General features: G+C 42.3%; 1 protein-coding gene and 1 long non-coding RNA gene across 2 annotated transcripts in view; both read right to left on the bottom strand.

The window, feature by feature from the left end:
• LOC121629681 (scavenger receptor cysteine-rich type 1 protein M160-like) overlaps positions 1-177 on the bottom strand; it is a 530,109-nt gene extending 529,932 nt beyond the window's left edge. Inside the window, exon 1 of the mRNA XM_041969398.1 lies at positions 84-177. Within this exon, the coding sequence (XP_041825332.1) occupies positions 84-168 (85 nt within the window). The 5' untranslated portion in view covers positions 169-177. The remainder of the gene's footprint in view (positions 1-83) is intronic.
• Positions 178-6,740: 6,563 nt separating this feature from the next.
• Positions 6,741-7,397, bottom strand: LOC121629688. Its single transcript, XR_006008416.1, has 3 exons — positions 7,333-7,397; positions 7,198-7,266; positions 6,741-7,127 (listed from the first exon to the last, which is right to left on the bottom strand). It is a non-coding gene; the product is annotated as an uncharacterized LOC121629688 (long non-coding RNA).
• Positions 7,398-14,875: the final 7,478 nt, after the last annotated feature.

Here is a 14,875-nt window from a genome sequence, read left to right as displayed (position 1 = left end):
TCCAGCGAGCTGTGATTGGTCCATCGTGTTGCTCTGTTTTCATGTTGTTCTGTAAACGGCTGATCTTTAAAGCCGAGTCCTACCTGAGCTCCACAGCAGCATCAGCACCAACAGGTGATCCATGTCCAGGTGGACGTGTCCTCGTCTGTCTCGTCTGGCTCTGATCATCACACCAGCTGTCCTCAGAGTAAATATGGAAGGGGCGGAGCTTCACCCACACATCTCTGACTCTGTCACATGATCAGCCATCCCACAGTTTCACCAGTGGATCAGACACTTTTCATACTGGTGTCCAGTCTGACACCAGTTCAGTCTTTGGACTGAATCAGATTTAGTTTTTCTCTGAAATCAGAGATATTTAGATATTTCTTCCAGTGTTTGGTCATCAGTAAGAATCCTGCTGTTCCATAAATCTTCTGTTTCCCTCTGCAGACGTCCTGGGCTTGATAACAACACATTTCTGCTTTAATTGATCAGTGATCAGAATGTTTCTGACTGGATTCAGAGTCTAGAAACATGGAGGTTGATGTGGGAGATGAAGCTCACCTGCAGAGCTGAACCACCATCTGTCCTCCTGAAGCCTTCATGGAGAGCTCAGAGCAGCTGGATGGAGCTTCTTCTTTCCTCTGTCCTCATCAGAGAGGACAGGAAGAGGACGGTGGACCAGAGGAAGAAGCCGATCCTCTGATCAATCAAACTTCAGGCTGTTTTCATTGTCAGGACGACCCAAACCCTGAAACATGGAGGTGGTTCTGTGAGGGTTTGTGTGCTTTTCTATCTATGTGCTTTCTATCTTTGTTTCTTTGTCTCCTTTCTCTTCTGTTTACTCTCCTCCTTCCTTTCTTCCACCTGTCAGGTTCAGCATTCATACAGAATGCAGCAATAAACAAATAAATAAGCAAAAATAGTCCTAAAGTATGAAGAAGCTTCTATCTATGAAGCTCCTCTTAGAAAGTAAACATGTTTGGTCCAACACGGCATCCAGACCATGATTCTGTCCTGATGTTGGACAGGACGGGGTTAAAAAAGGTGTCATGAGTTCCAACTGCAGCTGATGTTATCTGTTTCAGCAGAAATGATAAGAGGATGCTGCTGCAGCTTTAAACTAACAGGAAAAGCTCGGCCCGTCCCGGTTGTCATGGCAACACGACCACAGTCTCGTCCTCTAATCTGACAGCAGCTTCTTATCAAGTTTGACTTTCTGAGAAATGTAGATCTAAGAAGTCTGCTACGGAGAGCAAACCGGATCCTCTCTGGTCAGAGTGAAAAATGTCTGGATGATGGTCAAACGGGGAGCTTCAGGAACCAGAACCAAGTGTTGTAGAAAAATTACCAAGAGTCTGGAATGAGTAAAAGTATATAAGGTTTATTTACAGGAGAAGTATTGAAAAAAAAGAATTACTTGCAAGTAAAGAGAGTGGTCGTCCCGACTCACGAGGAGTCGGCAGAGACTCTCATGATTCATCAGAGAGAAACAATTTTATTCAGCTGGTCTCCAGCTGAAGGTCAAACAGCAAAATAATAAATGAGGAATAGACGACTGAGTGGCGCCACTTTCTTCCAGTTTTCAGACAAAGCCCACATACCACAACAAGCTGATATCCCAAACAACTATTTCTATCTAGCAGGTGGAAAACCAGTCTAAACTCTGTCGTATCAGAGCTCTGGAAGAAAGTGTTCAGTCTGACCTCACACACACACACACACACACACAATGAAAACTGTAACTTCAGTATTCTGTAGAATGAGAACACACAATATGAAAATGTAAAAGTGAATGGATTAACAATATTAAATTAATAAAGAAAACTGAATATACATGTGATTATTATGAGTATATATGAGTGATTACCATATGCAGCTAAATTTCTTTCACACAAGTCAGAAACCGGATCTGGAGGTCAGATCAGACGTGTGGAAACATGTCAGTGGGAGTTATGGTGCAGATGATTCATGTGTCCATGTGTCTCTGTGTGGACTCTGTTCTGACTGAGGACACCCACCTCCCTCTGGGACCCTGTCAGTCTGAGTCCAGTATGAACCAGGTCTGGGTTCCTGGTCCTGCTTCTTGACCCTCAGACTGGCTTCTGATCTGTTTTATTGTCTCACTAACAGTCTTGAAAGCTGAAATCTCAGTTCTGGATTGCTGGCCTGCCTGTTGTGTCCTGTGTTGGGATCTTCTTCTCTGAACCGTCACACCTGAGTCAGGTGACCTGACAGCCTTGGCTGCAGGAGTTTACGCTGCATGAGCTGCTTTGTTTGCATCTCTGATCCAGTGATAAACATGCTTCCAAAGTTCTGAGAGGTTCTTGTTGGACTTCATCTGAAGCTGTGGTCTGGACCAGTACAGCTTGTTTTCCAGCAGATCAGATCAGAGCTGTGTCCTTCAGGTCAGCATAAACATTCAGAGACGCAGACTGAACCAGAGAGACCACATTCATGACTCGGTTGAACAGTTTGCTCCTGAATCAGGTCTGATGTTTGGAGTTTTTCTCCATGAGGACACTGGCTGATGTTAACCTGGTTAACTCAGGTTCTCTCTTTCAGGTGGTCTCAGATCAGTTTTCAATAATAACTTTGTTTTAGAAAGAAATCCAACATTTCCTCTGAATCTTCTGAAGGATTCACCACGAGCTGAATGTTTCTGAACAGATGAAGCTTAAAAAATTTGGCCTGTTTTGTGCATTTTGTGAGGAACATGGTGGAGAAACAAAGTGGGAAATGAACTCCACCTGAGAGGGGGGTAACACCCCAGGAAGAACCTTAAACTGGAGACTTTTACTATAAAACAGTGTGAAATCTGAATGAAAGATGAAGGCTGGAACTTCTAGAACACAGAATAATTCAACTAAATGTTTCCAGAACTGAAGACGAGGACTGAACTATCGACCCCGATTCCAAACAAGTTGGGACATTTTTATTATGTAAATAAATACAGAATTCAGTGATTTCCAAACCTCATCAAGCCAAATTTTATTTCCAGTAGAACACGAACATATCAGATGTTGAAACAGACATTTTACTTTAATGGAAAATATGAGCTCATTGTGAATCTGATGGCAGCAACATGTAAAAAGTAGATCCTGGACTAAACACACTGTCCTGGCGACAGGGCTGAAGGACGACACGACAGCTGGAAAAGGAACTTTGGAGGACGACCCGGAGGTCACAGCAACTGGAGACGGATCTCTGGAAGGATCCCAGAGGCCGGGCTGATAAGGGCCAGAGAGGCAGGGACCCCATTGGTGGATGGCCAGAGACCAGACGACAGAGGAGCAGGTACTCCAGCAAGATACACAGTGAGCAGGAATCTCCTCAGAGACAGAAACCAGAGGAGGAGAAGGAGGAGGAGGAGCGACCTCCTCGGAGACAGGAACCAGAGAAGGAGGAGGAGGAGTGACCTCCTCAGAGACAAGAACCAGAGGAGGAGGAGGGCCAACCGGGGCCCCCCTTTTGGAAACAGGAACCAGAGGAGGATGAGGAGCGTCCTTTCCAGGGCTTTTCTTTGCATGATGGAGCTTTAACCTGCATTTGTGGGTTTCAGGGTGAACTGTGTTCACAGAGATTTCTGGAAGAGAATCATGTCTGCTTTTAATGCAGAAGACCACCAGCATCCAGCATTGTCCCATGAGCACAGAGATTCCCCCTGATTCTCTGAAAACTTTGATGATTTGCACTGTAGATGGTGGGATATATAAAGTTTTTACAATTTAACATTGAGGAACATTTTACTGAAATTGTTCCACAGTTTTAAAGCCAGTTTGTCTCAGATTGGTGAACCTCTGTCCATCTTTCCATCTGAGAGACTCTGCCTCTCTGAAATGTTCCTTTTATATCCAGTCATGTTCCTGACTTGTTGCCAGGTAACCTCTCAGTTTAAAGATTTATGTTCTGTGGGAATAAAAGAACTTTTTGTGGTTTTGTGGTGTTGTATTAAAACAGAATATTCTCGACTTATTTAACCAGCACAGTTGACATTTGATGTTTCTGGAAACTTAAATTCAGGGTCTCACATCTACTTATAACTCGTGAGTTTTTATCAACCACACAGGAAACTAAACTCTTTAATCTGATCCGAGCATATCAGTTTATTTTGGTCGCCATGGTTACACATCCACAACCGCGACCTGTGATGTGACAGCAGTTTCTTATCAAGACAATTTAACAGAGAAGTTCAAGCAAAAAAACTTTATCTTTCATTGCTCATTATCTTGTGTATGGCAAGCATCACTGTGTACGTGTGTGATATGTGGGGAATATTAACTATGTAAGTTGATCTTCGCAAAAAGAGTGGTAAAAAATTTTTTTGCAAGGGACATTTGCACCTGTTATGTATTATTGTTGCATAAGAGTTGTTAACCATTATGTATTGGTACGCCTATGTTCTGTGGGGCAAGCTGTAATATCAGCTGGCATCATGTTCTTACTTGCCGGAAAAAGATAGGAAATGCAAAAAAGTGGCTCCCCCTAAGCCCACGGCAAAAATTGTCCTTCAGTAGTGAAGGGACTGGACACAAGGCGGGGCCCCTCGCCAAAACGAGCATCGGGAGATAAGAAAAAAAGATAAAGTAAAATAGAAGAAAAACTTTAGTAAGTGGTTACCTCTGTGTGTTTTGGTCCAGGAGACCTGGGTTCAAGTCCCCAAGTCTTGATACTTGCTTGTCACACTTCCCAGTAAAATACTAGCTCCCTTGGCTTTCATTGGTACATGTGTTTATTGAATTAAATATTTCTTAATTTTCAGTATTTATATATTTATTTATAAATGAAATGGCTCTCCATATATTACAACTTCACAATGGATTTAGAAAATCACAAAACCTTTATTCACTGGTATCTGGAACTGAAAAATTCAGTATTTCACATTATGATTAAATTTTCAAGAACTAAGAGTTTTCTTTAAATTAACATACGTGCACTTTTCCACATGTGTAGTAATCCTAACCACCTGAAATGACTCATCTTATAATACATACAGATGTCAGATTTATTAAGTAAGAAATATATAAAAGATAAAACAAGTTCTCCCCCTGCCTTGGAAATGTTTTAACTTCCCCCCTTGAGGAGCTTTATGGATATAATGTGACAGGACAGCAGAGGTGAGGACCCAAACACAGACGAATGTGACCATCCAGGATTTAATATCAAGGAACAAGGTAACCGATACAGACTGAACACGGAAACAACAACAATGATCTGGTACTGAGTCAGAGAAACCAAGGTGTATATGTACAGGGAACAGGTGAAGTGAGGGAGCAATCAGACCAGGTGAACTAACGAGCTGGAAACAAAACACTGAACACACAAGGAAACGAACAAAACTGGAAACAAAACTAAACATGACATAAACTAAGAACATCACCTATAACCATGACATATAAGGCTCCTCTGATACTTAAGTATTATTACATTTTTTAATGAGTTTTTTGCTGAATATAGATTTAAAAGCTGGACATGACACAGGATATGAAAGAAAGGAGCCCTGAGAGGACTTTGTTGTAAAGTGCTGCTATACAAATAAAGCTGAATTTAATTGAATTAAACAGAAGAGAAAAGGAGAGTAAAAAGTGGAGAGAGGACAAAGATAGAAAAAACAGAAACAATAGAACAACCAGCTGCAACACAGGTAGAGAAACAGAAAACATTCTATGGCCTCTATATGAAAACACAGCAGACAATCATCAGGAGCACCTGCAGAAAGACACACTGAAAACTATTCACTGTGTCCACATAGGGACGAGTTTAAGCGTAGCCATTAAAAATGTTCAGTGTTTGGACATTTTGCCCTCAGAGAAGCAGCATTTTGGAAGCTTGCAAAAGGAAGCTTTAACACTGTTAAAAAATACAGTGAATTAATCTGAGTAATCCATAGTTTTGTTTCAGCGTCCTGAATTGATGAAGTCTGTAGGAGCCATTTTTAAGTATCTGTATATATCTTGTTTGGACACCAGGTGGCAGCATTGTATAGTGTTTTGTCACCGCCTATATAAGTAGGAACCTTCCTGCGGGCTGGCCAGAGTGGGACTCATTTAATGCCTCAGACCAGCCCGCACCTATTATTAAAATCATGTAATTAAAACCTTATATGTTAAGTTTACAAGACCACAATGTTCTGTAGAACCTTGTAATTCAGTATATTTTTCTAAAATATTTCTGATTCAGTGCAAGAAAGGGTTGCTTCGCAATGCAGATTTCTTTCAACATAAGTCCTCATCTCCAACATTATTCTTTACAACACATCCTTTCAACATCAGAATCTATATTCTGTTTGAAAAAGTGTTCATAGATATTCAAACCTTAAGAATAAATAGATTATTTAATATTAAATAAAAATAAATAAAATAAAAAGTGTTGCATGTTCTAATAACACTATCATCTTTTTTCCTCTGCAAGGAAACAGTTCCATCACCTCTTAGATTTTACAAATAGGAGAACATGAGTTAAAGGCAAATCTCCAGCACCATTCTTTAGAACATCAGAATGTCCTTTATTGCAGTATCAAATATCAAGCAAATTACTTTGCACACTTATCTAATCCTTATGAATAAAAAATAAAAACTTTTTGCACTGTTCTCTGCAAGTTTGTTATTCGCAATATAACATAACTTTATAATGATGCCATTATCCTTTTTTCCTCTGCATTAGAGTAGTTGCAAATGTTACCAGGGGTGAGGTGCAAAATAACTCAACAATGTAAAAGTTCAACTCAATTTATTAATCACACAAACATAAGGGGCCATCCCCCATTTACTCCTCCTGTCATCTAACCTGGTATCCGCCTGCTCCCACCCGACTGGAACCGCACACCACGAAGGCGAAAAACCCGCTTAAGTAACCGGCCCGATGGCGGGCAAGCCCAAACCCACACACAATTGCACTACAACTCACTGCAAACTAACACCCAAGTCTGCATGCACAAGAGTCGGGTGCAGAACAGCTCCGGGTGATTACCGACAGGAGGGTTAAACTCATTCATAGGGGGATGCCCAAACAAACAAAACAAACAAACAAAAATTAAACAGTTAGTCCACCCGTACAATCAGCACCACCACAAACAATTGGACCAGGAGCGGACTAACTTTAAAACAAAAAACCCTAAAAGGACAGCAGGCAACGGTACCCAACAGCTGCAGAAAAAGAAATACAAAATTACTACAAAAAAAATACTTTAATTCAAACACAATACTCACAACATACCTGCAGCGTTGAGTTCCATTACTCAGTCAACATGCTTTTCCCAGGATCTACACCACTCAGATCCCAGCCCTGCATTACAGACCACACTTAAAACTCATCCACCATATAAAATTCAACATATAAAAACATATTTACCTGATGCTGCTAAAAACCACCTTGCACCAAGGCTGACGTGGCCCAACAACGTCCTGGCCACTCCAACCAGGAAACTGGCACTCCCTACTACAGTGCCACTTCCCCTTTTATAGCAGAGCAGCCCTCATCAACACAGCGACACCCTATGGTGCCAACCGCTACACAAAGAAACATGGACAACCATAAAACATTAATAAATGCCTGAGCAGTGCACTGGTCTCTGCCACTTTCTATATTAAAGTGCACATGAGCATTAATTGGCTCAAGTTTTTTCCGGGTGAAATTGCTCCCGAATTTGTTTTTTTTTTATGAATTTCACGGTCGAAAAACTTCACACATGCTACCTGTGTGATGGACAGTGTTGGAAAGGCTGTTTATGAGGCGTGTGCGCCCTCTGTTGGAGAGTGAGTGCAACTGTGCCATTGAGCACATGGACGGAAAATGTGGAAAATGAAGCTTAGGGGCACCTAGAGAACGGCCTCTTAAGTTGGACTGCAACCTAATGTTATGAGTGGTGTGCGTCTGTGAAGAACTGTAAGTGAAGAGTTATATTTATGCCTAAACAGCATGTTTCTATTCTTTGTAATAGTATTTAGTTCATTTGCTTATGTTAAATGTTTATCCCTTTACCACGAGGCTTGTGCATGCTGTTAAGCTAGCTGACCTATTATATAATGAGTAACTGTTAGCCTTTCACTAGTTGGTATAGGCTGAACAAATTACTGGGAAATTAGTGATATTTCATAATTGGAGTGTGGTTATTGCTAGAATGAATGGTCCTTGATTCTACCTTTGCCTCGCTTTGTTTATAGACTGTAGTGGACTCTTGAATACATAATTTACTATGCAGTAACACGGATTGGTCTTTAATGTTATAGCAAGTTGTGTTTCATGTTATAGCAAGGGTGTTTGCTGTTGCCCGGCAACCCCAAGCATAGTATCTTGTTGTTTCCTGTTTTGTTTTTTGACTCCAAGGGTGCCACCATGTTGTTGTCTGTTTTTTCTTGAGTTAATAAAACTACAATCAGTTGTATAGTCGAAGTGAGAAATTGGCTCTGCGCTTTCTTTTTATAATTTCCACACTGGACACCCCGACATGGACGTTTTCCACAAACTCCCCAACTGGTACTGACTATGAACACGGTGTCTCTGAAGCTGCCAAAATTCTGGGAGTCGTCTGCTTCGGCGTAGTTTGCCCAGGCTGAAGCATAGTTCGCCTTGCGTGACATTACTGTAGACACCACAAAGTACTACTGTGTTGTATTGGCACTCAGCAGTTCTACAGCCACGAGATTGGCCAGTCTCTTCAAGAAACCACCGGCGGACAATCATGCGAAGTATGCTGCAATCAGAACTCACCTGCTCAAGACTTTTGAACTGTCCAATGCTGCGAGGGCCAGTCGCCTATTCTTGTTGCAAGGTTTGGGTGACAGTAAACCCTCCAAGCTGATGGATAGTATGTCTGAACTTATGGGGGACCACGTACCCGATTTTCTCTTCACCCAGCTTTTCCTGAGACAGCTGCCTTCCCCGGTACGAGCCGCTTTGGCTAACACCAGCATCACAGGCTGCCATTTCCTGGCTGAGGAGGCTGATCATTTTTTTCTGGCAAGCCAACACCAAGGAGCGTGCTCATTCTGCACTTGCCACCTTTGCAGTTGCGGCACTGGACACGGATTTTTCCACGGCTGCAACAGTCTTCGGTGACATGGCACTCACTGCAGCAATGGTGGCCCCCTGCCATCACTCTGGACAGAGTTGGTATTTATTATCATTCACATTTTGGATCCAAAATCATGCTCATGTGAGGCGCCTGGACCCAGCTAAGCTAGCCATCGCCAAAGCCAAATTTGGCAACATGGAGCGCCTTGGGATTATTCGCCGCTCCAACAGCTCTTGGTCTTTGCCTCTCCACATGGTTCCTAAGCCCCATGAATGACATCCATTACTGCTACCCGGTGCCTCACATCCAAGACTTTTTGTCGCACCTGGCTGGTAAAATAATTTTTTCCAAAGTGTACCTCGTCCATAGTTATCAGTAGGTGCCAGTACACCCATTGGTTGTCCCCAAAACAGCCGTGATTACCCCTTTCGGACTGTTCCGATTTTTAAGAATACCATTTGGCCTAATGCAGCCCAGTCATTCCAACATCTTATGGACTCTGTTCTGCATGGCCTGTCCTTTTTTGTCGTGTACCTGGACGACATTTGGGTGGCAAGTACAAACACCTTTCCCACCTGCAAACCCTCTTTGACCATCTCAGCCAGCATGGATTGATCATCAACCCAGCCAAATGTCAGTTTGGGTTAACCGCCATTGACTTCCTAGGTCATTGGATCACAGAGGGTGGAGTTGTCCCGCTCCCATCTAAGGTATAGGTATAAGCACAGGCAGCGATGGATTTCCCACGCCTGGCTACGGTGCGGTCCCTTCAGGAGTTCCTGGGTATGGTGAACTTTTATTACCATTTCTTTCCCAAAGCTGCAGCTCTCATGTGACCACTACATGAGATTTTGAAGGGCAGGTCCCCCAAGCAGTTGGTGGACTGGACCACTGACAGGATGGCTGCTTTCACTGATGCTAAAACCGCTTTGGCCCATGCTACGATGCTTGCTCACCCATCACCCGAGGCCCCCATCGCAATGACTACGGATGCCTCGGAATATGTGTTGGGCACTGTACATGAGCAGTGGGTGGGCAGCGCTTGGCAACCCCTCGCTTTCTTCAGCCGGCAGCTCAATGAATGTAAATACAGGACCTTCGACTAGGGGCTGCTTGCACCTGCACCTTGCTGTCCAACATTTACGTTTGTTGCTGGAGGGCCGGCGGTTTACAGCAACCACAAACCTCTCACTTTTGCTATGGCTAAGGTGTCTGAACCTTGGTTTGCCCAACAGCAACGACAACTATCCTACATCTCCGATTTCACAACAGACATACAACATGTTTCGAGCAAGACCAACGTTGTCGCAGACTACCTCTCCCGTGCTTTGACTGGGGCCGTCTACCTAGGGCTCCATTATGGCCACATGGCAGCCGATCAAACTTCCAACCCGATGGTCCAGTTGCTCAGGACCGAGGCTACTAGCCTTCAGCTGAAGGATGTCCCCTTTGGTGAGGGCAGCTTCACGCTGTTGTGTGATGTTTCCACCGGTTGTCCAAGACCTATTTTACCGACCACCTGGAGACAGCATGTGTTTGATGCGGTGCATAGTCTTTCTCACCCTGGTAGGAAACCATACTAACGTTTGGTAGTGTCCAAGTTTGTCTGGCGTGGTCTTAAGAAGGACGTGCGGGATGGGGTGGACACCTGTTTGGAATGTCAGTGTTCCAAGGTTCACCACCACACTAAAGCTCCCCTGGCACTTTTCATGGTGCCGGAAAGGACGTTCGACCATGTGAATGTGGACCTGGTTGCCCCCCCCCCCCCCCCCCCCCCCCTCCTTGGACCGGGGCTCACAGTTCATCTCGGAGTTTTGGAATGGTAGCAAACAGTTTAGGGGTGAAGCTCCACTGTACCACGTCCTATCACCCACAAGCCAATGGCTTGTGTGAATGTTTTCATCGTTCCATGAAGGTCTCTCTCTGTGATGGCCTCAGGGACAGCAATTGGGTCATGCTGGGCCTCAGGACTGCCCCTAAAGAGGACCTCCAGGCTTCGACTGCGGAGCTGGTTTACAGCCAGCCCCTCAGGGTCCCTGGGGATTTTTTTCCTGGACTTCTGCGACCCACCAGTGTACAGTCCTTGCTGATAAAGCGCAGCTATTTGCTCCTGTTCCAACCTCCCAGCATGGCTTGCCGCAGTCCTACACTTCCTCTCGTCTGCAGTCAGCAGATTTCGTCTTCATTCGCCATGATGCTCATTGAGGGACGCTGCAACGTCTCTATGACAGTCCTTTCCAGGTTTTGGAGGCGGGGGATAAACATTTCGTGGTGGACATGGACGGTAAAGCAGAGCACATTTCAGTCGACCGCCTCAAGCCGGTCCACGTGGATTTGAACGGACCTGTCGGGCTTGCACAACCTCTGCGACGTCCTCCAACTGATCCTGTGTCCCCCATCGCGGGTTTCCCCGTCCCTTGCCTGCTCACCTTCTGTTGTTACCTCTGGACCTGCTCCTGCAGAGGTCTCCGCCCCCACTGTTGTTTGGCGAAGTCGTTCTTGTCAGGCCACATCCTGATCTGATCCGGCCGCCTCCTTGTTGATTTTTCTTTCTTTGTCATGGTGGTTCCTGTTTTGTGTCTGCCACAGTGAATTCCGGGGGGACGTGTGTGGTGGACTCTTAAATACATAATTAACTGTGTAGTAATATGGACTGGTGTTTAATGTTATAGCAAGTTGTGTTTCATGTTATAGCATCGTTGTTTGCTGTTGCCCGGCAACCCCAAGCACAGTATCTGTTGTTTCCTGTTGTTTTGTTTTCTGACTCAATGGGCGCCGCCATGTTGTTTCAACAGTCTGTTTTTATTGAGTTATTAAAATGACACACGGTTGTGTAGTTGAAGTGAGAAATTGGCTCTCTTTTTATAATTTCCACAAGACCACACCCACACAGACTCAGTCACCTAAACCAGTCCTGGAATCCTACTTCTGTAATCCTGCAGTTGCATAACTATGCTGTTGTGCCTGAGTGACAATTACATTTATATTACTTTTACATATTATATGTTTTTATTTTCCATTTAATAAATGTGAATAATCTTACTTTAATGTCATGATGTTACTGTTATTGATGATGTTTTGTTCAATATTTTTTTTATTATTATTGTGATTTTTTACATAAATATTTAATATTAAAAATATTAAAAATAATCAATAGACAGCAATCTGCTCTTGAATAGCAATTATAGTTCTTACTGAGTTGTCAAATGCCACATGAGAGCCGTTGAGGATGCACTCAGCAAACTGTTAAAGCAAAAGTGCAACAATGAATTTATGCATGTGAATATAAATTGGATGCCCACTGCCATCAGCATCTACAACAGCTCTTAGAAGAAACCTGTATAATGTGAGTTACAACATTTAATTTCCCTCTCTGATTACCTAAATATTTTTAATTGAACTGAATTTAATTAAAAGGGTGCTTGTATCATTTTTAATTTTATACTGCTTACAAGTTAACTTTAGTTTTTATGACTAACACTATTTAAATGGCACTGTAAGTAAAAAGGAATAACATCAAAGCTCCATAACTGAAGCCACTGTACTTCTTACACTCTCCAAAATAATTATAGATAAATAAAAATTCAGCCAGTCTCTGTGATACAAATACTGCTTAATTTCGTGCTGTGCTCTACTCGTCCAATCTGCTGGAATACATCCCTTCAATGCATAGACACCACATGAAGTAGCCTCTTGTTGGATTGGGTGACTGATTGTGTCACATGCCCATCTAGATGCATTTAACTCCTGAACGATCTAAATACAGGGTTAGAAAGGAAGCTGAAATGAAAGACATATTTTCTTCTTCTTTATTTCATTGTATTGCTGTTGTCTCTGTGTGTAATGCTGCTGCTACACGGTAATTTCCCAGCTTGGGATCAATAAAATATATCCATCCAGCCAGCCATCCATCCATCCTTCCATCCATCCATCCATCAATGTTCACATATCCTACTGTATTTTGTCTCCCATTTTATATACATGCTAATAAAACAGGTTTTACCTGAAAACGTCGCTGCAGTGATTTATTTTCAGTTTGCTCTCACCTAATGGGTCCAAGAAAAGATTCCTCTTCTCTCCTGGTACCATAACCGGTATATTTTATTACACAACAAATATTAAATATTAAATTCAGGTCATATATAGTCCTGCCGGATTTTGAATGACAATTGAGTCAAATAAATCATGACATCAGTGTTTAAATTTTTAGTCAAGGTCCTAAAAAACTTTCAATGAGAGAAAAAAACCTCATAGCTTGACCTTTGGTTTCTTCTGTCATATGTTTGAAATTTCAAAGGAGTCAATGACAAATGAGTGTTTCCTTCATTGATTTTTTTTTTCACCAGCAGGTTATACATTGATAACCTGTTATTTAAAAAAAGTTTCAAATACAAAGTCAGTCAAGTTAAAGTTCTCAATATTTTGTGGACATCTTACCTCACTTTTCATTTCTTTTTGAGGAGCAGTGTTGAAAATGTCACCAAAGAATAATCTGTATGTATTTATAATCTCCCTCCGATGCATCTTCACATCTGTAGGGCAACATTAACATGTTTTTATTTTTGCAGTTAATATTCTTAAATCTACTTGAGTCTAATTATATTTAAAATGAATCCACAATATATTAAGTCTGTTTTTTATAAGTCAGGTTTGGTCTTTTTTAGCGTTCAACAGAGCGTCATGAACAATTTCTAAATAAAAAAGTTAACATGTGTTATATGTGAGTCAGATACCAGTAGAAAGCTGGAAACTGTGAGACTCAAACTAATCTAGCCCTATGCCAATTAAACACAACATGGTGCTAGTGGATGAAGAAAGAGCCAGAACAACTCAGTCATTTTAAAGAATACTGGAAGAACTGGTCAAGTTCAATAAAGCCCTGCAAGACAAAACAAAAACACAAGGAAAATAAGAAGAAAGAAGCCCAGAAAATACCAGAGATTTTCACACAAACTACTCTTTCTCATTGCTGGGTCAGATTCTGGCTAATAGGTGGCTTGGATTTCATGGTAACTTTAAAGGAAAGCTCGAAATAATCAAATGAAAAGTAATTTATTAAGTTGTAAATAATTAAAGAAAACAAAAACAGTTGCCTCTAAAAGTTCCCAAAATATCAAAAGAAGTTTTCATTCTTTCATTTCACATCTAAAATGAACAATAACTTTTCCTCAGAGCCAATCAGACGGTTGGAAATCTTTGTCCATCACGGGACATCAAGATCACTTCAGACTATTCTTTCACATACTGACATCTTGTGGTGGACTTGTGCATTGCAGTGTAAATTCACAGCGTTTCTATGGCTACACCTAAGGGATGAAAAAGCCTGCACCAAAGTCTGGGCAATTATTCTAACAGTGAGGCTGTTTATACTCTCAGCAGAACATACAAAGGAGAACAGAGAAGAAATCAGGTCACAAGGGAATTTGTATAACACAGTTCTTACAGATTCCATGTGCAGATCTATTGGCAGACATATCTTTAAAATATCCATCAGCATGTTTCCATTAGTGGAGGATCACAATAAAACAGGAACAGTTGTGTGTTTCTTATCTAGTGGAATAACTTTTAGCACCAGTGGTGCAGAATGGAAATGTCAGTGGAACAAAAAGATGGCTTCTTAGTCCAGGTGCTGGACTGACCTGCCTGCAGTCCAGACCTTTCACCAACTGAGAACATCTGTGCATCATCCAGCCATCCCTTTCCTACACCCACCTAATTTCATTCAAGGCCCCAAGGATGGTTAGAGTCTATCTGCTATCAGGTGAGAGGTGGGGTAAACGCCCTGGACGAGCTACCTGTCCATCACAGGACTAACGTGACAAATCAGGCGTGCCCCCACTCACTCCAATGATTAATGCTGAATAAAGAAGACCGAGGACT

Source organism: Melanotaenia boesemani, chromosome 19 (assembly GCF_017639745.1).
Source record: "Melanotaenia boesemani isolate fMelBoe1 chromosome 19, fMelBoe1.pri, whole genome shotgun sequence".
NCBI lineage: Eukaryota > Metazoa > Chordata > Actinopteri > Atheriniformes > Melanotaeniidae > Melanotaenia > Melanotaenia boesemani.
Note: the sequence above shows the minus strand (reverse complement) of the source record. Positions and strands in the feature narration are given on the sequence as shown.